Consider the following 27,476-nt stretch of genomic DNA (forward strand, 5'->3'; position numbering starts at 1 on the left):
ACGAGTTCAATTTACTCGTCGTACGTTACGTACCCCTTTCATTTTTGAAAGAATATATTTGCGGAAAGAGCACAAAAATGACAATAGCCAATTAGAGAAATATGCGATGTCGGGCGGATGTTTTGATTCTATCGGAGATAAATGCGTCAGAGTGCGCGCGAATGAGCGCTACATTTGTCTGCTTTGTTTCGTCAGCCAGATGCCATCTCGCAAGCGCGTCGACGCGAATAACGAAGCACTCTTAATTTGGCCCCGTAATTAATTATACTCCCGTTGTTCGCGTAGCGGGGATTATCCGGCAGCGATTTGAAAAATTGGTTACAACTCGCGCACGTATTTATCACGCGTAACTCGTCGAACTAATCATAGTTCAGCTTTACCACTATAATTATTTGAATTCACACGTGTCGTGTCGCGGCAGTCTATCGGATTATCTCGCGGTGACCGATTTGAGTCGACTAATTTATCGACAACCTCGATACACGCAGACCGGAGATCAACTATTAGGTAGATATAGCTGCATCAGCTCACTCACCCGTGTGCGTCCTTTGATGGGCCTTGAGATGCGAGCTCTTGGTGTACACCTTCTTGCACCCGGGGAATTGGCATTTGTGTATCCTGCGTTTCGTGTCGGGCGGACTGTGCTCGTTGCTCCTCGCGTGGTGCCTGTTAGCCACGGTGGTCGTGGCCGCGGTTGCGCCCGCGTGCGCGTGTTGCGTGCCGGCTACCGCGGGGAAGCCGTTCGCCGTGACGGAGATCAGTCTGCAAAAACGCGATTTGCTTGCTCTCATTTGGCCGGTACTTTAGCCTCATTGTAATTAGTTCGTTGCGCGCTGTCGAGGCGCGACATCCCGTAAAACGGAGCCCCGTGCGTGTCACGGGACTCGTCAGAGACCCCGGCCGGAGTTTAACACGCGCGAAATAGCGAGTAGCGTGATCGGTAGAATGTTGAGTAATCGGTGCACGTCTCGTGCTTTCAAAAGAAACGCGAGCGAATCGAGAAGAGCGCAATTCCGGCGACGGGTTAATGATGGATCGCGAGAGCGAATTGTTTTAAGTTTCTTACCCCGGCCGTAGCGAGAACGTTCCGAGGCTACTTCCCGAACAACGTCTTTTTCAACGACCCCGCGTCTCTCTTTTTTTTCTTGTAAATTCCGTAGAAAATTGCCCGGGAACGAATTGGATGGGATAAGTCGACCCGGAAAGTACGGCCACTTTATGTCAGGTAATGCCAGTTGCAGTTAATCAAGATAATTTCCGAGCGAGAACGCTAACTATACGGCACATCCGTCTCTCGTAGGGCAAGTATCGCGTTTAGCCACTCTTTCAATTCTAAAGGCAATTAAGTTTTCATTAAGTAAGAATAGCAGCAACGAGAGAGGAGAACGTCAAAGAGGAAACCGCTGGTTCGGAAGCGGACGTTTCTTTTGCCCGACCTTTCATCACCGTAACGCGGAAAAAGGAAGAGCGTACGTACGATCGTTCAGCGGGGCAAAAACGCGAGTTTTACGACACTTACCTTGCGACACCCTGCGCGTTCCCGGCGGTAACCCTGACGATGGCACTCCTCCCGCCCGTGCCGTGAAGGTTGAGGTTGTGCACGTCGAGCATCGAACTCCCACTCGACGAGTGACTGGAGTTGGAATGACCTTGACCCGACCCGGGACTCGACGGCGGCGTCAGGATCTGACCTTCACTTTCGCACCCGCTGTCCTCCTCCTCCTCGATCTCCTGCGGCGGCAAAATTGCGCGCATTATGCAACGAGATTACGATTAATAACATAACGGGATTGATTGCATGGTCCGTGAGTCGCTGTTGGGGATCGTATTGGACTCGGACGGGTTTGCAGCAGACAAATAAACCGATGAGAATCGAATCGATATCGCGCGATCTTGCGAACTCGTTACGTTCAGTCTCGCTGCGTCGATGCAACATTGCGCGTTGAATCAGAAATTGTATTTGCGGGAAAGTGGTTTTAGTCGAATTTGAAAAAATATTTGGAAAGATGCGGTTGTCTTCACAAATAGTAGATGTATTTACAATAAATAAATCGGACGCTATTTACAACGTCCGCGATTTTCAGACTTCTCACGCTGAAATTAACTTTTAAAGTTTACAAAAGTTAATTGGATTTTAGAAAATATTTTCTGGAAATAAAATCCGGTACCAATTTTCAGAACAAAAATTCCGTCAGAATTTTTCGAAAATATTCTATTAATTTACTGTTATAAAACGAATAAAAAAATATTTCAACTTTGTATTTTTATTCGTGATTAATTATTTTTCTGATCAAGCGCGGATTTGTAGCTATCACAAATTCCAAGTGAAGCATTATTAGTCGAAATCGCTAAGCCTACATAAACATACATACCTCATGCTCCTCATCCTCCTCAAGGTCTTCGCTCGGTTCTTTTTTAAGAATAAGCGCCGTACAAGACAGGGAGGGTGAACTGTCCCAGGACAGTGCTGAACACGCCGAACTCGCCGAGGACATCGATAAGGAGTCGAGGTGACGATCGAGATCCCTATCGCGGCCATTCTCGTTATGATCGCCAGGACTGAATTTAATGTCGTCCAGACAGAGGGGATCTCTTTCGTCTGACGTCGTCACCTGATTTACAAAGAAGAAAAGCGTTTTAATTTCTTAAAAATATAAATCCCTTCTTTCGAACAATCCGAGCAGGAGATAACACAGTTGTCAGTATTGTATTAAATATACATATAGGAGTAACGTATAAACAAAAATAAAGATTATTTATATATAATATATCAGAGTTCGAACAGGAAGATCTATCTGGGATAATTTGATAGGCAGGTAAATAGTCTGTAAGCTGTCGGCTGATTACATACTTCCATTTTGATTGGGGCGTCGAATTGTGCGCTCGTTCCGGTGGACGTCGTCCATGAGATCGATGGTGCCCTGAAGAGGTTCCAGGGCGCTGTGTCCAGTTCCGTGGGGAGTTTTTTGTACGATTGTAACTTCGGCTCGTCCTTCAGGTACCTCTCCATCTCGTAGCATGTCTGAAAGAGGAGACAAGAGGGCTTGTTAGGAGACTGAAGCAACTTAAGTATCCCGCCGAGCCACTCATGGTTCCGATGGTAGCAATGGGCGGGGTACTGTGGCTTAAACTTAATAGCCATAAAAGATGGGGGAGAGAAGAAAACCGATTACAATCAGATAATATATATCGCTTTAATAGTAATAGGCTCTTCACACTTCTATAGAATAATACTTATTGTTAGTGAATATTTGAGGAGAAATTTTTCACCGTCCTGCGTAAGAAAGAAACACAACAGATCGCCAGAATAATGTAATTTAACGAGTTTATAAATTATCGGCACATCGAAATTACTTCACTTTTATCCAGCTATAATTAAAGCTCGCATAAATTATGTTGATCAAAATCATGCATGCGACAATATCTCGATTAAACAAAATATAAATCGCACGATATAAAAAACAAAAAAATTTTTTTCAATACATTAATCTACTTGTAAGTATAGTGACAAATGTCTGAGGCGATTGCGCAGTCCGCAAATGCTGCAGAAATTATCTTTAGAAGTCAAGCATCCCCATATGGGAAAGTACATCGCCGTCAACGCAACTACTCGTGAGTTTGCGAAGTTGATGCTCTCCCGTAGGCTGTGCCAGTTTGGTACAGTTCCTTGGAGAGAGTACAAAGTTATGCTACTCACTGCGAGGAATTATGCACCAACTATACCACACAAATGAAATTATAGCACCCCGTTCTGGCTAAGTCTCCTTCGGGTCCTTCGTCCTGTCGACTTCTCTTTGAACGAAGGCTTCGTACAGCGAATAATCACGAAATAATAGTTTGTGATTTTAATACGTACCGTATATGTATAAAGTTTCAAGTGTAACAATGTTATGAAACAATGGTCTGTTTGGTTTTGCAAAAATTCGATTATCGATTCTTGCAGGAATCGATTAAGACCGTCCATTTTCACTCAACGTCATTGTTTCCTACTTTATAATGAAATTCTTTACATTTGTTATAGTCAAAGAAAACGTAAAAAAACACCATAATGCGAGCGAAAGGCAGACGATGCACAAATAAGAAATATTCAACGTGTTTAAACTTCACATATTATCATTCGCTTCGCTCTTAATTAATTGCAATCTTGCAGTGACTTTAATTTTCTAACATCCATTATACATATTTACGCATAAATGATATTTATATCTTCAATTCGTATTGCTTTAGTTTTTCTTATTATTATTGCATATTGCATGATACTATTATATCACTATCGAGAGCACCTTTTTTAATAAGTTTCTGCAATCATCAACAACAGTATTAATTATTGAAAACGGTACGATATTCTGCGAGAGTATAAATTATACCAGCGTTGAACAGCTATATTATTTTTCTTTCCGCCTGCAAGCTAAAAATGATAGCTGACGCAAGCATTCTTTGTGCACTTTGGTATCTTCCTTCGGGCATTGTCTGCCAATTTATTATTCGCCCTAACGGTTACCATCAGGAGCGACGGTTCTGTCTGACGCTATTACAAATGAAGCTATTCGCCTTCTATAAAGCTACTTTAAGAACGTTTGTTACATGCCGACGCTGGTAGCGGTATAATATAGTCCATCGAGAAATATGTTCTTAACGTCATATGGCAATCACATATCTTAATAAACAGCCTCTTCGTAGCGGACAATTAAATTAGTGTCCATCTCCGCTTCTTAAATACAGAAATTTAAGAATAAAGCGCTTACAGCCTGTTCTATGTCAAGCCTTCAATGAAAAAATAGTGCGCGGGAACTAAGCGAATTAGGAACTGTTTTGCGCTGAGTGAATCGGCTTTTGAAGCCGCAGTCATAAAATTAAAAGAAGGGAGTGCACGGGGGGGGCTTCCTTAGTTATCTTTAATACCATAATTTACGATAAGTACGTCTAGAATCAAACAACGAGCAAGAAAGCCAAGTCTATTTTCCCGCCTGACAAAGATTCTTCGGGAACTGCAAAAAATGGCTCAGCGCCGAAGTTCGAGGGCTGCGTCTAATGCCGTCGGTCCCTTCTGCGAGAAAAATAATCGCCGCCGGGCTCCTTCATTATTCACGATTAAAGTTCGTCCGGGGGCACCGTGGGTACGACTAACGGCGTTAATATAACTTGGAAAGGAATTTTATCACTCGCTTAGGGACCGTTTCTCCTTCCCCAGGGCTTGCTCCAGCATCAACTGAACTTTACTAATCCTGACCTCCGAGGCACAGCTCTATATATAGACGGCGATCGATTTATCCCGTCGACTTAATCCGTCAGAAAATCTTCGAGGAAAACAACGTTAATCGTCGTTGCAAATAGAACAATATTAATGCGTTCGAAGCCGTGAGAATATTGATTGATTCTGTCTAACCAAAGGCACTTAATGTCTAAATAATTATAACATTTTAAGTAAATTTTTAATAAAACACTTTAACAAAACAAACAGACAAACAGAGAGTAAAAAAAATTATAGTCTTATGGAGCTTTACGAAGGGGAATGTATATTACTATTAAAAAGTGTCTCCTTTCATTATAGAAATAACGAAGAAAATATTTTAGTAGAATATCGAGAATAATCAGATATCGAAAATAGATCGTGTTTATATGATGAAAACTGTAGTATCAAAATACCGTCGACTGTTACGAGGTAATGTCCGTTATATTAATATTGACTCTGTGCAGCGTCGTAACTCCACCGCAAAACAGGAAGCAAATGCATTTACGAGGCTACGTACGACTCGCGTTCGGAGAAACGGAGTTTGACCTTTCGCAGTTTCTAGATTATTCCGGGAAGGTGGATGGTTTCGCGGAAGATATTTTGATTTTCTTTGTTTCCGTAATGGTAAATCGGCCTCGCTGTGCCGCCTAGGAGTGCGCTGCGCGCGACGGAATCGCCGGGAAAAATACCCGCGAGCTTTCTAGTTAAGCGCACACTCGTAGCTTTACGACTTCGCGGACGCGAGCCAAAGCGCGTCCTTTTCGTCATTGGCTCCGTTAAATCCAAAACTGCGTAATAATTTAGAAGCTCACGGGGCGAACCCCGTCTGTGGTGTGCCCCGCGCGGTCGATACCAATAGCCACACTAACGTTTTCCGTCGGAGTGCCCCATAAGCATCCGAATTGCGGAATTCTCTATTACGCTTTTCGCGATGAGCCCACAAGCCATTCGCCTGCCGGATTTATGCGACCCTTCGCCCGCTCTCTTCATCATTGCCATGAAATTCCACCAGCGAAATTATACAATATTTGAGATCTTGTTCACTCGTCTCGTTTACACGGCTATTTTAAATATGCAGGATCTCCCTCTCTCTCTCTCTCTCTCTCTCTCTCTCTCTCTCTCTCTCTCTCTGTCCTCGTCGCTCCATTATCACGTCCCGTTTTCGAGTTTTCGATTACATTTCGAATATAAACATAACTTAATTAAATGCGAGAGTCGTGACGTGTAGCGTATTCAATATTGATGAACAACAAGTACATGATCTCGAAGTTATGTCACCAATTTCTACGGATGATATTCCTCTCGTGGGACCTGAGCAAACACTCGTTGAGTGCGAATTTTTTTTTACGATGTTTACTTTCTTTTAGCTGACGAAGGGATCGCGCTGCGAGGGACAGTGGCAATAAAAAAATTCCACGGATCGATAGGCCGAATGCTCGATGAAAAAGGACGATGAAAGGAGACAGTCTCGCCATTATGTTTTTATAGGTAAACCTGTAAGCCATTTGTAGCGAATTTATGAGGTTTATAGCGATTCCGCTGCATCACATATATACGCGATCAACGAAAACATGCTCGTTGCTCGTCAAACATCGTGTCGTGCATTAAAGTGCAATTATATTCGGATATCGGGAATATTTTAAACGCGATCAGAAATATCAAAAGCGCGATTAAATTTCAGACTTTTAAATACCGGTATTAATATCTACTTATATAAAGAGAGACTTATTATATTATATAAAGATCAAGTATTATACTATGTGGGCTAAATATATTTTTCATCGTCAAAATTGTCGTGAACCACATTTCACACCATATTGATACATTTATTATTACTAGTTTTGAGATTTAATCGCATTATCTATATAATACTATGAAATTCGGTACCAACTTTAATGTTCACATAAATCCTTGATAACAATAGTAAAAAGTGACATATATAGGAACAAGACTCTTACGGTCTCGCAGGAAATACAATTTGATTTTCTGGCGACCTAGAGGCAATTACGTTTCATTCGGTATCGCGTAATGTTGTGGTATCAAAAGACATTTGCGGTTTTTTATTTCCCATGGAACCACGAGGACTTTCTACATCCGACCAACGAGGTCATATCTAAAAGGGAAAACGTCTTCGTCGGGCTCAATGGGCACAGAAACAGTTCGGAGATAATGGTCACTCCCTACGACCGATAAGACCGTTCTTAATGATAACGGCGTCATTTCGGAGTTTGTGTAGGATAGAGAACTCGATTCGTCGGTGGGCTATCACATTGGACAAACAGTAGGAAGAAGAAAAAAAAAAGAAAGAGAAAAGAAAATTGACCGGATCGTGGAGCGGAGCGCGAAATCTGAACGGGCAAAAAGGACATCGAGAGCCCCATCTTGGATTCTCAAAATCTCTTATCGCAGCTCGCTCGTAGATCCCTGAAAGCCGGACTCTTCTCTTTAGAGGCCACCCCGTCACCTCACTCTTCTCTCCTTCTGCCCGTCTCTCTCTTTCTCCTACGACTGTAGTTTACGCAAACTCAAATCTTTACTCAACCTCGCGAAGACGCTTCGACAGTAACGAGGCCGGAATTCGCTGGATCTGGCGGTAACAATAAAATAAAGTATTTTCAAGGAGACGCGCGCCTCTCTGGGGCGACAGGCTCGAACGTCGAGAATGCAGCTGGCAAGAGACTCGACGATGGGAAATGCTAAGAGGGAGGAAGCGAGCAGCGAGAAGAGAAAGCGAGCCATCGCGGGAGAAGAAAGATAATCTTTGCCCGCGTTGGCGGAATTTCGCGCGGTATGGATTCACCTTTTCTTCCCTCTCGCGCATTTTTCAGCCCTCACCTCGCGCGCATCGTCCTAACGCGGACGTGAAGTTCCGCAGTAATTCCATGGGACTGTCATTAACAGAGCTCTCGCGGCTCGCTCGAGAGCGAATGAATGATAACCCGAGCTTGCATTCGCGCACGAGCCCGCGCGTACGCGAGCGAGCGAGCGACCGTCGATGCATTTCAGCCCTCCCGCTAGGAGGACCACCACGGTGGCGGTCTGCCAGGTCGTTAAAGAGATCCCCACGATTTTAAGGGCGCCGTAAACCCGCGAATTTATCTCGTCCTTTCCTCCTACTTTCCAGCGCTCCTCGCGCGTTTCTCTCCTTTCGTCTGATCCCACCCTCGCCTCGTCCCTCGGAGCGACGAAATTTGGAAAGCGCGGTCGAGGTCGCCTCTTCCATCTCTGTCCCATCCTTCCTTTTAATCGCGCCCCCCCTCTGGGTTCTCTCGTTCTTTTCAAATGGCGGTGGAAGGAAGAGAGTAGCCATCAGGTACTTTCCATAGATATCGGGGGCTCTCCAGCCCGCGGACTGATTAAATGGAGTGTACCGTATCTTAATCGTACCGTATGCGCGCTCTCGTTCTGCGTCGAAGATACGAAACCTCGGGAACGACGGCGCGTCCGGAGAGGGCCAGCGCAAGGATTTACGATTCTGGCCCTTCGGGCGTTTGAATCGCTATCTCGATTTTGCGGATTCGAGGGAAGTATCGAATGGTGGGACACTATGTCAGCCTTTATATCGCGGATTGTCCTAACTCTTTTGTCCTAACAATCTCCAGTTCGATATACTAAATATATAATGTCTCAAATAACATTTGCAAAAAATCTTGTTAAAGAAATTTAGAAAAACTAATAGACTTTTGTCGCTTACTTATATCTCAAAAAAAAGCAAATTGTATCCATAAAACTATATACACATTCAACATTCCAATATTAATTTAAAAAATTATTTTATATATATGCTAAACCGGGAATTAACGGAGATATTTTTTTCGTCGAGCTTTATTAATCTTCTATAAAAAATACTTGCAAATTACTAATTAAATACTATAAAATGTTAAAAGTACACGTTTCTAAGACATTGCTGGCGAAATCTTCTCAAGCTCATATCGATCGCGCGGCGTCTCGTCCGGATCCATCGAGGAAATCCTGGCGAGGCGACATTCAAGGGAATGGCATCTATAGAACGCGAGATCGTGGAGGGATACCATCCAAGCTGATCGTGTTTCGAGGCTTATGGTTTTCCTCCGCCATGCCGGTCGTCCACTCGAAAACGCGACGGAACGCCGTTATAGCGAAGACGATATACCCGGGGGTCAGGGTTAACGACGCTAACAAGCCGTTGCTGAGTGACTTACGACTAATTCAGTATATTCGTCCCCTTTCTCTCCTTCCCTCGCTCATGTCGCGTGATGATGACTCTCGGACAGATGCCTATAAAGAGAAAGAAACGGCGACTGGTACAAAGAGCGAGAGCGGCTCTCTTGTCCGGCCAATAGAATGCAATGAGGACTAGCGAGGCTCGTTAGGGTGCAATCGTACGGCAAGACGATACAATTGTTTGTTATTGTTATGACGTCATCTCGTTAAGAGCGCCTTTGTGCCTTTAAGCTTGTTAACCGGTAATTTGTTACCGCCGCGATTCGCGGTAAGGAAATGAGGGAAAAGGAGCGGAAGTGCGCGTACCAGCCAGCAAACGATTTCCGGGTGTGCACAATCGCGAGCGATATACCGCGATGCTCTTTAAAGAGGAACGAATTTGTGTAGGTTGATTATGTGAACTCTCGAGTCTAACCAATAAGTAAGCCAGCGTTATTCAGTGCGATTCAAGTATAGCATTATTCATTCTCGTAAATATTTAATGACCATGTTTGAGTTTAGGTAAAATGCAAAATGGAATAATTGGCTTGCGATGCACGACAATGATAAATCGGTTTGCGTAACGTAGGCAGCGCTCGCTTCAGCGGTAAGATCTACAGCGCGCGGCGTTCCATCGCAATATCGGGTGTAATAGCAACTAAGCAAACAGCCGATTTTTATTAGCCCCTACAGTTCCTTTGTGAGAGGATAGGGGGTTATCGTCGAGAAGGAATCCTCTTGCGCGCCGCCTGCGCTCGCCTTGCGCCTTTGGCTCTCCTCCTCTCTCGTTCCTCAGCAGCGGCCTTCAAAGCCAGCGGCAGCCCTCGACCGAAGATTCGGAACACGAGAGGGATCAGTGCCAAGGATCATAGGGTTCAAATTCCTGGAAGAACCGCAAACTAACTGGCGTACAGTCGATACCAGAAAGGTATTCGGCCTCGAGCCAGCGCAGGAACCATACGTAGCTCACACGTAGGGACACACGCATGCATGGGGAAACGCACACACATACGTACGCATCGATCGGGACGCACGTTGCGTAACCATTCCGGTCTGATACTACCCATCGGGATGATTCTCCCGAAGACGTCGTTACCGCTATAGGTCGCAATCTTCTCCGCTTTCGAGCAAATCGAGCAAAAACTCGCCCTCGACGTCGACGCCGTCGTTCCTCGGGATCGCTCACATTCCTCGAGATTCTTTCGCGGTAGCCTTTCTTCCCCCGTTCCATCCCCTGCGTGATGCCCGTCGGATAATTTTCCACGCTTTTTTCTCCATCGCACGAGCCCCGACATTTCCCCGTTTTCTATTTAATCATTACGATTTCTCCTGTTTTGTCCGTGAACATAAGCATGGTTAATATCACATGAATGTTGTATAATTACAAATACTTATTAAAAAATGTTGAAGTAAAAAAAAATCTTAGAAGAGATTATCCTAACATAATTAAATATTTAATTAATCTGCTTCGTTCTCTTTCTAATCTTCGTGGACTTTGTACAGAAAAATATCAATTACCCATAAATTAAAATAGAATAGATATAAAACTGTTTAAAACAATATATATAAATTCTCTCAGGCAACATGATTCCTAAATATTTAATTAAAAATAATCTACTCGCACGTAGTCGAGATTTTCATTTTTATCACTTGTCTCTGATATGGAGATTAACTGTAATTAATAAATTATGCAAATACTGTCGATGTTTCTGTTAAAATAGGTGGCAATGCAATATATATAATGCTAAATAATAAAAATAATTTTTATGGAATAATAGCGATTGAATACGTCGAGTTATTTATACGAAGAAGCGTTGCACTGAACTTTCTCGTATAAATCTCAACGATTTTTTAATTCGCCGAACGTTATCGACTGAAACGTCAAACCCGGTAGATGCCGATGATACGCTGTAATGACAGGTGACATTGATGAGCGATCGAATGGCCGCTCGAAATTTACACGAAGCAATTACTCGCGAGAGAAATAAAATCTTCGATTGAGAAAAAAAGGCGGAACCAAATAAACGGACGTGTCGATAACACGTGTATTCTCGACGTTTCCTTCGCCGTGCTGGATTTAATCGTCAATGGACAAAGTTATCGCGCGATACAAATCTCCGCGCTGGCCTTCTGTCAAGTTAAAGAGAGGGTTAATTGATCGCTAATACTGTGTAATGGATGTTCAGTGACCCATAAAGATGCAATTTGAAGAAGTCTAATAATAAAAGTAAACAGATTGAAGGCCATCCAGGTATGACGAACTTGATTCTTCACGCACGCCAATCAGGTTGTTCACGCATGCTTTATGCGCAAATGATACTGCTGCCCATCATGCTGCTGGCCTACGTACGAGACGTCGCGATTTTTTTTTAAGGAACTAGCCTACACAGATGATGTAACTTATGTGATTCAAGATTTCGTATATAATTCTATTATATAGATATTAATATATATTTTTTGGAAATAATTCTATAAATTTCGTAATATAAATAACATTTTATAGTAAATATGGGATTAAAGTATTGAAATGATTAGGAATTAATCTTTATTTCATTGTCCATTTCTTAGAGTTATATGTTATATATTTTGAAAAACAGCCTACTATGTGACGCGTTAGCAAACAACGAAGAAAAAGCGGTATATGGCGGATGTTGGAACGAGATGAAACGCATCGACCGGCTTTGCCCGTCGTGAAATATGTATCCGCCGTGTCCGCTCGGCGGAGTGGCGGAGTTTGAGTCTTCTATTTGCGATAAATGGCGAGGATGAGTGGACGGAGATGTCAATACGTCATTCCCGTGCATCTACCGCATCACAGAGGCTGATGAGAACGTGCCAGCGAAGAGACACAAGCGGGATAGGAATGGAGAAGGCAACGATAAAGGAAAGTTATGTGACAAAGAAGAGGATTTAAGGAAGAAAATACAACAAGTGTAATTTATATATAACATAAATCGTGATGCATATGGAAATGTACGTAGAATAACTATGTAAATTGCACAGAGATAAAACAGTTATGTAGCAAAAAATGTATAGGTATAGAATAACTAAAGATAATTGTTAATAGTAATATTATATAAAAGATTCTCGCAAAACATTACATTTTTCTTTAAAAAGTTAATTACTAATTTATTTATTAAATTAACAAAATCTTTCACGGCAGAAATGCAATAATCTTTGCAAATTAAAATGATACATAAGAGTAATCGCCTGAAATACACGATTTAGCGAATCTATTAACAGGGAACATGGAAAATGCGGATAGTTTATATGAAGAGTAAAATCCTGTTTTGAGATCTTGTTGGTCAGCTTGCAAAACAAGACGTGACTCATAACTCAGCGGTTCCTTATTTCTTTTTTCCTTCAATAATTCCTTCAATAATTCCGCATTCTCCATCCCAAAGTCGTTTCAGCGGAGATTACTATTGAGAGCACGATTTCTTCGTTGCTATCCCCTGCTCTTTCCTCTCCGATGCTCTCTATTTCGACCGATTAGCCGCCGCTTCCTAGTCGGCAGTCACAGTATTCGCGTGCGGTTCTGCCTACCTCGGGTCTTCGTAAATCTAGGTAATGAGGCGTGACGAAATGCAGAGCGCTACCTGACGAACTGTAATGCTGGGGACTGACGATTGGTTCTGATCTCGTCTTGTATTCATGGTAAATTCATTCGCTTAACTTACCTCGCATTCGCTATTCACAATTTGTTCTATAGAATATCTAACTTCCTGCCTCCTTATCTTTACATTGCAATCAGTTATAAATAAATGGTTCAAACAACGATTCAAGAAATTTAATTTTAACATCCGAAGATATCATACCACGTAAAATTAAACTCCACTCCTTCATGGAAAACAGAAATTAATTAAATGTAACGAAATTTCGCGTTTCATTATTATCACGTTATAATAAAATTATTATAGGAAAAGATATCGAATTTATAATGTGTGGCATTATTTGAAGTTGCAACAATTTATCCGCAAATAATGGATATTAAATATTCCTCTCTTTTTGCGAAATATATGTTTTATCTTTTTCTTAATGTACGTATTCTCCGTGTTTCAGTCCAATTTGCTATACTTCTCAATTTGTAAAAAAAAAAATAAGATTCTTCTATATTCAAATTTATTTAACTATACATCTACCAAAAATCGAAGTTTTTAAAATCGATACATATGTATAACACTCAACCGCACAAACATTAATTTTCAAAGTTTACTTTTTCATAAATTTTATATCTACCACATTTACTTCCGCTTAACGGCACGTTTCAAAATTTGCCAAAGCTTCATCCGTTTAATCCTTAAGTCTCTTTACGTTCTTTTTTTATCTTGTAGCCTTCAATTAGAAACAATAACGTGTCGGACGCAGAACGCGCGTGCATCATCGTGAAATTTAATTCCCCGTCTCACAAAGTCGACGTATTCCGCGTCTTCGTTTCTCAGCGGAGAATATTAATCCGCCCGCGCCGTAAGGCTCGCCGCGAGAAAGAGAGAGTTAACGTCTCGACGGTTCCTTGTAAAAATCGTTATTCCGCGTCGTTGAGTCACGAGGATCCCGAGGAGGCCCGGTAGCGTCGACGGTGCGCACAGCGGCAGACATTATTAAATTACATTTAGAAGCAGCGCCGGAGAAAAGGCAAGGGGTGAGAAGGTGGCGAAGGAAGACGAGGAAAAGTGACGGAGAGAACGAAGCGAGAGACGATGGCGCGCTCGCGCGTTATATAGCGGGGGGGTTCCGCGGAGGTACGCGGTCGCGGCTGTATATATTAATTTGGCGCCGACAATACATATTCAAGTTGGAATTCATACGCTGTCACAGGCAGCGCGCCTGGTCGAGTGAATAGACAGACATTATGGATGTCGTACGGAAGCGGGAGAGTACCGGAGGTAGAGGGGACGCGCCGTGCCATGGCGTTACGAGACCCACGGGTTTCACGTACGCCTCGCGCCCGTACGACCGCAGGGAGCCCGAGTGCGCGACACCGGCGCGGCAGGTGAAGGGAGGATACACGAAGCGGCGCGCGAGGGCCCTGATAGAGTGAACGGGCGAAGGAGGGAGGGGGAGGGAGAGAGGGTTCGCGTCGCACGTTCCACGGCGACGTGACATCCTATTCGGGAACACGGGCTGCATGTAACGAGCGATTCTGAAACTACTCTTCCGCCGTCCATCGGAGAAGAGCCTCGTCCGATCTCGAGAGAGAGATTCTATACGGCTACCGTATATATACGCGCGCACTCGTCCGTCCGTCGTGCGAGATTCGGAGGATTCGTCGCGACATTCGTGTCAAAGACTGTCAATGGCGATAGAAGCAGGGTGTCCACAAAAGGTGCGAGGAAATACTTGGACGAGGAGTGCCAGCGAAAATTTTCTTGGCAAAAAATAGTGAAGACATTCATGTAAAATAGCTGACGACAAAATAGTTTAAGGAACTTTACAACCTAATTCAGAAATCGGGTGTTCAATAAGATAAAATATAGATAAATGAACGTTGTACTAGCACAAGAATCTGTTCAAGTCGTTTAAGTTCTAGAAAACACTTTGCAGCATGCACGCGGCGAGGTGTAAAGCGGATCCTAATTTATTTCAATTACCCTGCTAATGCGGGCCACCAGTTTGTAATTCAATAACATTCGACTTTCAATGCGTTCGCGATCGACTGTAATACAAATCTCATTGCTTCCTTTATGAAAGAAGGATAATGTTACGGAACTGTAATCACCAGACGGTTATTAGCAATTGTCATAACGCAGCGCGGTAGAGAGAGAGCTATAAGGTGCAGTGATCGGACTTTCGCAAAGATATGAACGTGATATCTGATATCAACCGAACACTGCCGCGCCGCTTTCTTCTTCATATAAAAGCGCAAAAAATCTCTGTCCATATTTGGCTAAAAATATTTTAAGATTTATCACTGAATTTGTTGTAAAACAAATTATTAGATAAAAGATAATATTATGTTTTTAACAAAGTTTAACTTTTAAAAATTATTATTTTGCATTATCGATGCTTTTCTATGTCTTCTACTTTACAAAACGTTGCCTATGTGTGCTTGCAATAAAAATAGTATGAAAATTTTACTTGTAGTTATTCAGAGTATGATAAAATATACAAAATTATATTATATATGCTGCAACATTATCGCAAGCGACATCCTTCAGTAATTATCGTTAACTTGGGTTAATGATTCATTACAGAATATTGTTACAGAGTCACGCGTGTGACTATGTTAAATGTCGATAAACTGTCATTCTCGCACAAGGAAAATTGCTTCATTCAAGAGACGGTTATTATCATAAAGCGGATAATATAGGCTATGCGAGTTCAGAATATTCACGATGTTATGTACATTGACCTATGATTGCCACTTGTTAGTTACGAAATACTTGAGGAACAGGCGTATTGGCGCCACGCAAACTTTACATTCACTTATTCCGCTCGTAAATTTTATTTCGCTTTTCACAGGTTCTTGTTCCTCTCTCGCAAATTTTATCAACGTTCGCCGTCGACATTCAGGAACGGACAAATCGAATCGCGCGAGCGACGAATTCACCCGCCGATCGGGGTAAATTTGGTCCGAACAAGGAAAACGGGGCTAAGCGGGATCGGCTGAGCGGAAGGAAAGAAGCCGCGCGATGGGCCCGTGGCCAACGTATATAGGGCGAAGCCGCGGATGTACGAGCGCGTAAATCACCGACGCGGAGACCGGGGATGGAAACTTCGGGTCCGCTTGTGTAGCGGGCGGGCGACGAAGCCGGAGGCCATAACTTTAAGCCGCTCGACTTGCTCGACAACGACGACGACGACGGCGGCGGCGGCGGCGAAAACGACGGCGAAGAAGCCACGCATCGAGTCGCGCACGGCCGACTTTCCGGGATTCTGGTGTTCCATTTAACGGTGAAGGAGCGTGCGCGATACGAGCCGCGATACTCTCACTCGTGCCAGAAGCGATTGTTTTATACGGGCCAAAACTGGGGAATACGTTACGACTCGCCTAAACTGAATACGGGACACGCGCGCGCGCGCTAGAAGGGAGAGAAAATGTTTTTCCCCGACGACACCAAGCAAGAAGGAAAATTGCTGCGGCCGCGCAATTTGTCGCGAGCGCATTGTCACAATTCTACGTTATACCTGTGCATGAATACGATATATATGTAATTTCCCAGTGTAATAAATTTATTTGCACATTCCTCGCGTACTACGCGATCTAAATGAAATATGACCGAGGAACTCTCCATGAAAGTTATTTAAATAACAAAATAAATAAAAATTACTCTATATAAATATTACTCTATATAAAAAAATAAAACCGGGAAATTTATCCCAAAAAATTAAATAATCACTCACGAAACATTACACACGTTGCAAATGTTTGCTGTTTCTATGTTTAAAACATAATCGGTTTCTTCCTATTTGCTCAATAAAACATTTCTGATATTAGTCGCCTTTCAGAAAGTGTTCGTTAAAATATAATTTTGTTAACCGTAAGAAGCATTACGTAACGAAAGATTAAAATCTCCGTCTGGAATTTTAAAGAGGTACATTGCGATATGCGTGATTCACTTTCTGCGTGCGCGCCGTTTATGGGACGCGCGCGCGTGAAAGTATGTCTTACCAGATGCCATCGTCCAACAGATGATTATTTCACGACACGAACGTAATCGTGGACTTTCCTTCCCGATGCAACCTTTTATTATCGCGAGACGTGGTGCATGAACCTTTTATAGAACCACGCGTCGCCGCTCGCAAAAGGGGATGAGCGTATATACGCTTATCATCGCTATTATACTCTTGCGGATGATGGACTGCACCAAATATGGCTCGGTGTTGTGAAGTTTATTAAATAGGACCCTCTAAAATTTTTCATAAAATATTTACGATATAATTTTCTTTACGAAATCGACGAAAGCGATCTCTGTATTGTCAATTGTGATAAAAATGTATTTATTTCTGATAATTATAATAATATGTACTTTAGCCTCGACTTTAGCATAAAAATTAAATCCTTCAATTTCTTGTCTGCTTATTTTAAGTTTAATTTTAAGTTTGGAATATGGATAAAAGTTTGAAACTAACAGAATTGATTACTTTATATACCTACAAAACTATAAAATATTATATCAGTGATATATACATTTTTCTGCAAATCAGATTTTCATACAGCAGTTTCTTTCTTTAATAATATGCATGTCTCAATAATTCTCTCACTTTTTGTAATATTTGTATATTACAGGAGGAGCTCGATTAAAATTAATCGATATTCCTCCGTATCGAAAATTTATCGAGAGTTCATTCGAAAGTATAGGATCAGGAGTAACCTTGGTCGACCCTTCGAAAGGAAATCGATCTTTCGCAAAAGCGTTTCGAGAACGCGAATCTCGCTGTGTGAACATCACGACTATACGTCAGTGTGAGATGAAAACCGGAGAGGCAAGTAGTGCTAAAAGCAGCGCAATTAACGAGAGCGCGTTTTAACGAATCGCCATAGCGCGCCGTACATACTTCACGCTGAAATTCAGCGGGATAATTTTAATTAAAACATGGTCCCGTTCGAGTTTTGCCCATCTGTAATTTACGGGAAAGTAGAATGCAATCAGATATGGCGCAAAGTGGTGAAATCATAGATCTCCATCTAATCTTTTATAAAATGATCTATATAAAATGTATTGTGCAATTTATATTTAAATAGAAATATTATAATTAATAATAAATTAATAATTAATAATATAGCAAATACAGTTAAACTTCAAAATCAGTAATTCAATTTAATATTTTATTAGTAGACATAGATAAAATACAAAAAGATATTAATATTATATTAATAAAATTCATAGAATATTACTGATATTACAATAACCTGCGCAAATGCGCGGTCGATCTCATATTAAATGACAAAATTATTCTCAATAAGTAGCTATACGTGTCAAAGATAAACCAAGTAAATAAATCCTGTCAGACGAACAACGCAATGTGACGCATTGGCCCAACTACAGCCAACGTCAATTAAACGGTCGAGCCATTTTTCCGCTGGTAATTTATTTCGTTAAAAAGTTCAGCGCGATAACTTAAAGTTTCAACGTTTCGATGTCCTTTCTCCCATTCACTACGGGCTTTTGCCGACTCGTTAACGGCACGGTCCATCCTATTTTCAGACCGATGCATAATTCAAGCACGTTCTGCGGTCGCCAATGATGCAAAATGCGTATACCGCGTTCAATCCCTCGATCTATAATATATCCGTCACTTCTAATGCTCAACGGTACCCATTAATAGTGATTTGTCAATCGAACTGCGAGTCACAATGTTCGACTGTATTGCACGCTTCCATCATTCTGCGAGACAATTACACTAAACTCAATGCATGAGTTAAAAACCGGTGTAATTGTATAATTTAATCCGATATTTTCTTTATGTCGGATCTGCTATTGGTTCCAAACAATGTAAGAAGGCGCTAATAAAGGACCCCGCAACGGTCATGGGGGGGTTTTGGCTCCCAGTCAAATTTAACAATAATGTAGGATAATGTAGTTCATAACATGCTGATAAAAAGTGTCCATAGGCACCAAGCCCAAAAATGGACAGTTTCAGAGATATAAAGCATTAAAGAGGGGAAAAATGAGGGTATCAGGTTTCAGCTAATGGCAGTTTGCAACAGGCTGAATGCCATGCTTTCACTAAAACACTTACTTGATTGCTGGATGAATTATACTTATGCACAGTATGCGTGTTCACATAGTCAAGTCAATGATCAAACCATACGTAATATAATGTCATTGCATCGAATGACATGTATGCAACATATATAGCAAGCAAGAATCATTTACGTATTTAATGTTAATTTTTGCAATGCACTGTGCATAAGTATAATTCATCCAGCAATCAAGTAAATGTTTTAGTGAAAGCATGGCATTCAGCCTGTTGCAAACTGCCATTAGCTGAAACCTGATACCCTCATTTTTCCACTCTTTAATGCTTTATATCTCTGAAACTGTCCATTTTTGGGCTTGGTGCCTATGGACACTTTTTATCAGCATGTTATGAACTACATTATCCTACATTATTGTTAAATTTGACTGGGAGCCAAACCCCCCATGACCGTTGCGGGGTCCTTTGCGTGAAACTGCTCTTGCAACCGACTGCATGCCTTTATCTGAGCTCTGAACTTCTTTTGTGCGTTATAAATATGATGCATCTTTGAAAGATGTTAAAAATAAAGAGACAAAAGGAAATTACAATTCAGATGCGAGAATATTATTACGTAACTGTGTATCATGTTTCTATATTCTATTTATATCTAGTTGTCTACAAGTGCTAGAATTTTCTGTATCAATATTAAATATAGAAAATCTTGCAGAAATTACCGACATCGGATGACTGTGATTAACTGATTAACAAGATACCTACACCAAACAGCCTAATCACAATGATCTATTACAGCCGCATCGATGGCTTCCCTCTTCTCAGTTTTTCAGTTCGCTCGACCGGACCAGCGTTTTTATCCTCAGTATATACTGGCAAAAAAATTCAATCTTATCCCGCGCCAAATGTATCTGATAAATTTTTTTTACAGTGGCTATACTCGACACTTTCGAGGGTCCTCCGACCGGAGCTCGTCCTGGGCGGATCTGATGTCCCCTAGTCTACGGTCTGAACAGGTTCGGAGAGCGGCAACAAGGGATACGGAGACGAGACACGATGAGGAAGAACACAAGGACCGGGAGGAGGCGGAAGAGGAAAGGGGGAAAGGACTGACTTTGTTGTTCGTAGGTAGGTTTACATAGCCAATCTCGCTTTGATGTCCTTCCCCCCCTTAGCCTCCAGGTCCCTTTCGACCTTCCGAACAACGACACAACCCCCTTACGGCGGAGAGGTACGTACTTTGCGCGATGTGTGTCACGTACAGATACGTGGATGAGCGCACACGCTCATACATCTTGTCCTATTCTCCAGTTTCACATTTAAGGACACATAGTCACCGTAGTTGGTAAACTGCCTACACGATATTATTTACACAACGGCGAATATGACAGATAATCAGTACCAGAATTCTCTGTATCAAAAATGGCGCATAAAAAAATAAAACCAATTATCTTTTTAATTTTATAGGTCTCCTATTTATACAACATGCTATTTTATACATCAAAATTTCATAGTGTTTTACATTTCAAAACAATCGTTTATGTTAATTATGAAAAGTTAGTTAATTATGAAAAGTTAGTAGTTGAACACGGAGAAAATTTTATAGTAAATATTACTATGGTGTCGCACTAGCTGCGGACCATCGAGGAATTTCAAGTTAAAATACTATAATTATTGTTTTAAAAACGATTAAATAACGTAATTTTACCATAAACATAGTAATTTATCTTAAAATTCCTCGATGGTCCGCAGATAGTGCGACACCATAGTAATATTTACTATAAATTTTCTCCGTGAACATAATAATGTTCAACATATCGTTATTTTCTATAAAGGAAGATCCTTCAAGCATAATATATACATTAGACCGCTGTTAACATGTATCTAATTACGGCGTGCGTTCCTCTATAGATTGTCTGATCTTCCCGACTTGGCACGAAGATAAACCGGGGCCGACAATGAAATTCTCAATTAATTGACCGACTCCGCGCTGAAGTTCGCCGTGTCGTTCAGTTCGGCACGCCCGTTATTTCGAATTTTAACATCTTCTCCCGTCTCCGCGCATCGTGTACCACCAAATCGGTCGTTTCGATCGCAATCGCAAGCGCGGTCCATAAATTCAGTCAGCGCGTCCGTAGCCGCTTGTGGCACGCAATCGAGAAGAACGCTCAAGAATTCAAGACACTGAAGATGAAGGTAATTTCTCCCGACGGCTCTTTAGTTTGCATGCCTCGAACCGAACACCTGCGACCTGGTATCGGCCGATCTTGCCCGACGTCTCGGTATCAGTGAAGCCGACCGACTCGTAGCTTGTCCATCGCTCCGGAGAACGTCGTTCTTCGGAGCGCGCGATATCTTCTTTTTTCCGCACAAATGTCATATCGAATGTCTACACTTTTCGTTACGAAAAATTGAGTTGCTAAACGAGTTGAGATCTTAAGTAATAACAGCTACCCGTAGCGAATTAAAATACTTGAAAGTTCGGAAATAATTCTTTTCATTTTGCGATTCTTCATCATATAATGTTAATACTGAAAAATAATATATACAAAATTTTCTAAACGTGAAGGGTGATTGCTCTCAATTTTTAGTGAGAATTGTTCATGTAATTTCACAATATTTTTGTCGAGTAATAATTATACATATATAATACTGAAACTTGAATTTGAAAAAAAATCTAAAAGTACAACGTAAAACTTAAAATTTTCTACTGAGAACGTATCGCGTAAATTTTGCATAAGCTCTCCTCTCGACTGCGAAGTCACGTGTGCTCGTAACATATCAATACGCCGCAAGAAGTTAAAATTTAAGTTCGCGTCTATCACATCGTATATATCGGCCATCATCGACGCCGGCTAAGAGGCTACACGTCTCCGCGGAACATTTAACTGAAGTTTTACGCGATCTGATGGCCGACGTGTTACAAAAGAGCGGCCGTTCGCCAGCTCACGGCGTTTATGCGTTGCGTCGATATATCGACGCGGCAATAAACTGCAGTGTGCGCGTGACCGGAAAGCCGCAACGCCAAGTCGTAATCTTGCGAACGGTAAGTTGCGAAACAGGCGTAATCGCGCGTTCCCCGCGCGCACGGATCTCGTCCGAGCTTATTTATTTGCAATTCCGCGTTAATTCGGGAATTTATGCAGCTGACGATATCAACGCACGCGCAGGCTCGAGTCTTCCGAGGATATCCCTTAAGTTTATACGACCGGTTTCACCGCTCCCCTTTTAGTTTGTCGTTGATATATGCGTACGCCTCTCCTTTCAATAGAAAGAAACTTGATCCTCGCAGTGAAGAGAGAAGATGAGTTTTCGCTATGAAACTGCGCATAACGATAACGAAAGAAGATGTATTATGAAAATTAAAGAAGCACAAAGTTGAGGCGCCCACATTGTGTGCTATGTTCAAAAAAAATTTATTTCAATGGAACTACAAACAAGTATTAAATACGTATTAATTAATTTCAGAATTGACTGAATTTATTATAATTATATAATATATTCATTATAATATATATAAATTTAATTTTAATTATTTACGTTGTATGTACGGAAAAAATTTATTTTAAATAAATAAATAAATAAACCCATCAAGATAGCCGGTTCGAGTATAAAGCCTTGATATAAGACTCTCGCTGTCTCTGAAGCGGCGGATTAAATTCAGAGGTCCGTGCGTACTTTGAATAGAGGAATTATATTAGCAGTGCGATATAGTGTAATTTCTTAGTGGCTAAGACTAAAACCTGACCGAAGCTAAAAACACGAGTGCAATGAGAGTCTCATTCTTCGCACACGTACGCACATGGCACACGCACACATACCCCGGCAACTGTGCAGTCTTCTCTTCACTTGTTGCGCTTTACGCGAACACAAGGAAGTCATTTCGTTCGCCGCGACGCGACGTTTCGCGAGCGCGAATTAATTGTCGACGTTAAATTGTACCGTTCTTAATCCGCCCCAATCGCGAAAGTCCGAGACATTTCATTACGACGGCCCATAAAACGCCGTTCTAATTTTCCAAGTTGAAGATTAGATAGCGTAGCTTCAGCGCTCATTGACGGTAACTATTTCCCTCAGCGATATCTATCTAGAACACCGAGATTATAATACTCACAATTAGAAACGTGCTGATTTACTAACACACATTTAAGCAGAATTCTCATACATATACGTATCACGTGATATGATCCTTCTCTTTTGAGATTTATTATAGCCGTTTTATAATAGCTTATCGCGGAAATATATCAATTATATCTAAAATAAATTTACTTCAAAAATTAATTTATAACTTTTTATTAAATTTAAATCAGAACAAATAATTAATAACTATAATGCGCCGATTTTTGCCACAAATAATAAGGCTATTAAAATTATAAAAAATGTGCAAGTCTATGTATTCATTACGCGCAACGATTGCTACTTATAAATTTTGCCAAATTTTTACTATGGACCGAGAGACCGCAGCTAACGATTCCCATTTCGAAACACGATCTCGTTACTTTCATTATCGCGCAAGCCGCATAAGGCTTGGTGCGATACGTCCATATACGTAATGCGCTCGCTGTGCGTCGTGAGCGGGAATCTCGTCCATAAAGATTTTTATGGCGACATCCTGCGCGCGGTATCAGACGGTCTCTCTCTCTTTTCTCTCTCTCTCTCTCTCTCTCTCTCTCTCTCTCTCTCTCTCTCTCTCTCTCTCTCTCTCTCGGTTTCCTAGCCGGCCCTGACCGCAACTCCTCGTTTCGCGAGGTAATACCGGTCGAGAATCGTCGACACTCAAAATCGCGATGAACACTGGCGCGACGTTGAGAGAACGCGAGGCAGGGGAGATGATAACGCCATCCGATGTCTGCCTCGTTTGTGCACGATTATGCAGCTCGATCGATTAACTGTACACTATACGCGGAATTATTGCTTGGCTTTACAGAGCAATCGAGAGAAATCTGACGTACTTAGTATATACGCGGCGGATATGTCTTCAGCTCGTTCTGCATATGCTGGATTTGCGGTAACGCATACCGAAGACGCAATTATAAAGAGAAATCGGTTATCATGAATGCATTGAAACGTCGATTAAGATATTATCGTAATAGAAAAAAAAGAAACAGAGTTATTTGAAATAATTTGAAAGAGTTTATACGATTGCTCTCAAGCAGAAAGAAAGATAAGAAAAGACATATTTAATATATATAGAGATTTTAAATAGAAGTACCGTAAATCTTGTAAATATAACTATCTCTAGATTTAACGGAAATATCTCGATAATCTCGATAAATAATTATAATTAAAAAAATTAATAATTTTAAAATTATAATTATTGCTGACATATCACGTTAATTAAGAAAGAAGGCTCTTGTGAAGTTTTTGTTTTAATATGCAAAATGCCACAACACGACGCAAATTATATTGATGTATTGTAAAAAGAAAAGATTTCTTGCATCAGAAAATCTCGCATCCTCAACGACGGGGAAGTAATGAATTATACTGAAAGTTGTCCAATAAGTGTACCCATTCGCGTGCATAATCGTGCAATTAGTTTGATTGCCCGGAGGTAAAGTTTTTTAATAATACGTAGTCGCTTACGAAGTTCCGCAAGGCAAATAAGTACGTTATGGAAACACGCCGGCGGGCCCGTACGAGTTAGTTACGCAAGGAAATCTCTTCGCGCCATAAAGATTTTTACGGGTGCATCTTACGTGTCTCGCTCGGTACTCTGATACTCGTTTGCCCGCCGACCCTGACCGCAACTTACGCGGTAATACGATCAAACATTGTGAAAGATCGTAAACCTCGATGAACACTATAGAACATTATATATCGGAACAGAGGAGGAAGACGACACGCGATCGGGACAAAATAACGTCGAGAATACACAACCAGGATCATACAGTAGGATAATTTATGCATTATCGTTCAGTTTCGTTAAAGGAACAATCCAAGTGTAAGATAATCGCATAAATCACTTAGTAAGCACGAGTTTTCGCTAACAATACCACCGCAAACATTGTTTTGAAAAGATAGCGATTATTGATATGCCTAGTAAATTTTACTGACATTAAATAACATACATTGGTAATAGCTTGACTGTTTAACTTTATTTTTAAAAATTTACAATGTAAAACATTAGTATATTTTTCAAATAATTATTCACATATAAGTATTTATATATGACACATAAGTTTGTACAGAGCATATGCTATTCAGGATTTTAGTATTATTAAAACAATAAGTAACTTGCTAATGTTTTATTTTGGAAATAAGACTTATATGTGCAAAACTTAACAATGCCTTAATGTAGCAGCTCTCTGTTTCTCCCGCACGAAAGTTTATTTCACTGGTCGTTGAGTCTTCCAGAACAATATCTCAGGTTTATAACTTTATAATCATTCTATACCGAGAAACGAACATTTCCCGCTACACCTGCTATAGCATTGTAAGCCGGTTGGCGCGAGTTGCCGCACGTGGAGTAACAATGCGGGATGCGGAAACTTTCGCCCGTAATCGTCGAATTTGCACATAAATCGGTGGAGGACGTCACGCTCGCGCACGCCGCGCGATTTATCCCGCCTACAGGCTATTATTCACGCGCTTACGCGAGGCGACGCGATGCAGCAAGCTTTCCGGACAGAAATTAATTTCGCGATAAAAATCTGCGAGACACGTAAAAAAATTTTTACGGATTATTCCTGCAGCGACCTCGAGCCACAAACGGCATGTCTCTCGTGACAATACGACTGCAAATCGCGAGCGATCGTAAAGCTTGACGTATATCATCGGTGTTTAAACCGGGAGAGAGAGAGAGAGAGAGAGAGAGAGAGAGAGAGAGAGAGAGATGAGAGAGAGAGGTCAAAAGCCTCACGAAGAGGGAGACAAGGTAAATCAACGCGTGATGGGAGCAAGAAAAGGAGAGGCAGAGAAGAGCGACTGCCAATATCCGAGGACATTTACGTCCAATTATTCTGTTTAATTAACCGTCGTCATTAAACACCTCGGCCTTTAGCGATTGGCGATGGGCACGTAACGGCGCGCAATGCTTCTCGTACGATCAAAGATCAGCTGTGGTCGTAACTTTCACTTTTATGGCGAAACTTTGAATTTCGTTGGCCGCGTAGCGCGTCTACGTGGTTTCTCATCGTGTACAAAGTATATGGATGCTTCAATAAAGGTTGCGTAGAATCGCAATTTGATTGTTTTTCGACAAACTTAAAATTAAGTCTATTTGCACAAATTTGAATTAGGCTTTGGGTGACGGAATTTAAACTTAAACCTTCATTACCAAGAAATCAAATCTTTGAAAGATAGAAACAACAGAAAAAATGACATTCAGAGAAAAGAAAATTGTCTACGTGTTAATTGAAAGTGCAATTTAATTTGAAAACTCTTCTAAAATATTTACAAAAAAATGACAAAAATCTGTTTCATTATCCTATATTGACAGATATAATAAGAAGAATGTTTAGTTATTTTTCTCCACAGACCTGATAAATACGATTACGTACATACCAGAAAAAATAATGGTAAGATGCATCGTATTGCAATTATTGTTATATCATTAAAAGGCGATATGCAAGAATGAAAATAAATAAACATTTCGTACCTGTGATTACGATAATTGACGCAATACAATGCAAGATTGCTGCTAATGCGTGTTAGGCCATCGACTCGCATTATTAAAAATGGACGGACATCTTGGACCCCATTAACGCGTGAAAAACAAGGAGCGCGTTGCGTCGTTGCTCGCGACGCGTTCGCTTTCGCGTTTCTTTCGCCGCGAGCAGTCCTGAAATTTTTTACACCACGCGCACGTAAATCCCGGCGAATTTAATACTCGTCTTAACGTCCGCGAGCGGTATGCAGATTTACGACGGCAATTTATTACACATTTTAAAGCCGATGACGCGGAAAACGCGAGGGGAGGGTGCATCGAAGGCGGCAGCTCACCGCGAGCGAAATCGTGAGAGATCGAAGCAGATTATCGCGTTAGATCCCGTTATCTCGATCTACACCCGACGACATTCGATCGATTCTCCGAAGAAATCGCATTTTCGATGATTGGCGTACGATTAGGAAGAAGGAAAAAGAAGCATGACGTAAAGCAGCGGAAAGAAGAATTCGTCGTCGTCGTTCCGAAGCGAAATGAATGAACGAGCGAACGATATCGCGGCGAATCGACAATTCGAAATCCCGTAACGGGGCGACGGAGTAACTTCGGCAAGACGGAGACGATAAGGAAGAGGGAATAGGACGAAGTCGCGTATTAAAATCGGCATAAAACGTTATTATCCGACGGCGTAATTCCGCGGTATCCGATGGTAAGCCCCGGCGAGAACCGCCCGCCGCGCCGTCGCGGACTCGCAGTCGCCGGCATGGAAACTCCAAGTGAGAGGGTGGATTCCGTGCCGAAGTTCGAGATAATGCACTCCCC

General features: G+C 41.5%; 1 protein-coding gene across 1 annotated transcript in view; it reads right to left on the reverse strand.

Moving 5' to 3' along the window:
* The window catches only part of LOC139816890 (Krueppel-like factor 6), a 315,297-nt gene that overhangs the window by 16,732 nt on the left and 271,089 nt on the right, over positions 1 to 27,476 (reverse strand). Inside the window, exons 2-5 of the mRNA XM_071784707.1 lie at positions 2,852 to 3,022; positions 2,373 to 2,612; positions 1,520 to 1,731; positions 536 to 762 (exon numbers count right to left, since the gene is read on the reverse strand). Of these exons, the coding sequence (XP_071640808.1) occupies positions 536 to 762; positions 1,520 to 1,731; positions 2,373 to 2,612; positions 2,852 to 3,022 (850 nt within the window). The remainder of the gene's footprint in view (positions 1 to 535; positions 763 to 1,519; positions 1,732 to 2,372; positions 2,613 to 2,851; positions 3,023 to 27,476) is intronic.

This window comes from Temnothorax longispinosus, chromosome 7 (genome assembly GCF_030848805.1).
Source record: "Temnothorax longispinosus isolate EJ_2023e chromosome 7, Tlon_JGU_v1, whole genome shotgun sequence".
Taxonomy (NCBI): Eukaryota; Metazoa; Arthropoda; class Insecta; order Hymenoptera; family Formicidae; genus Temnothorax; species Temnothorax longispinosus.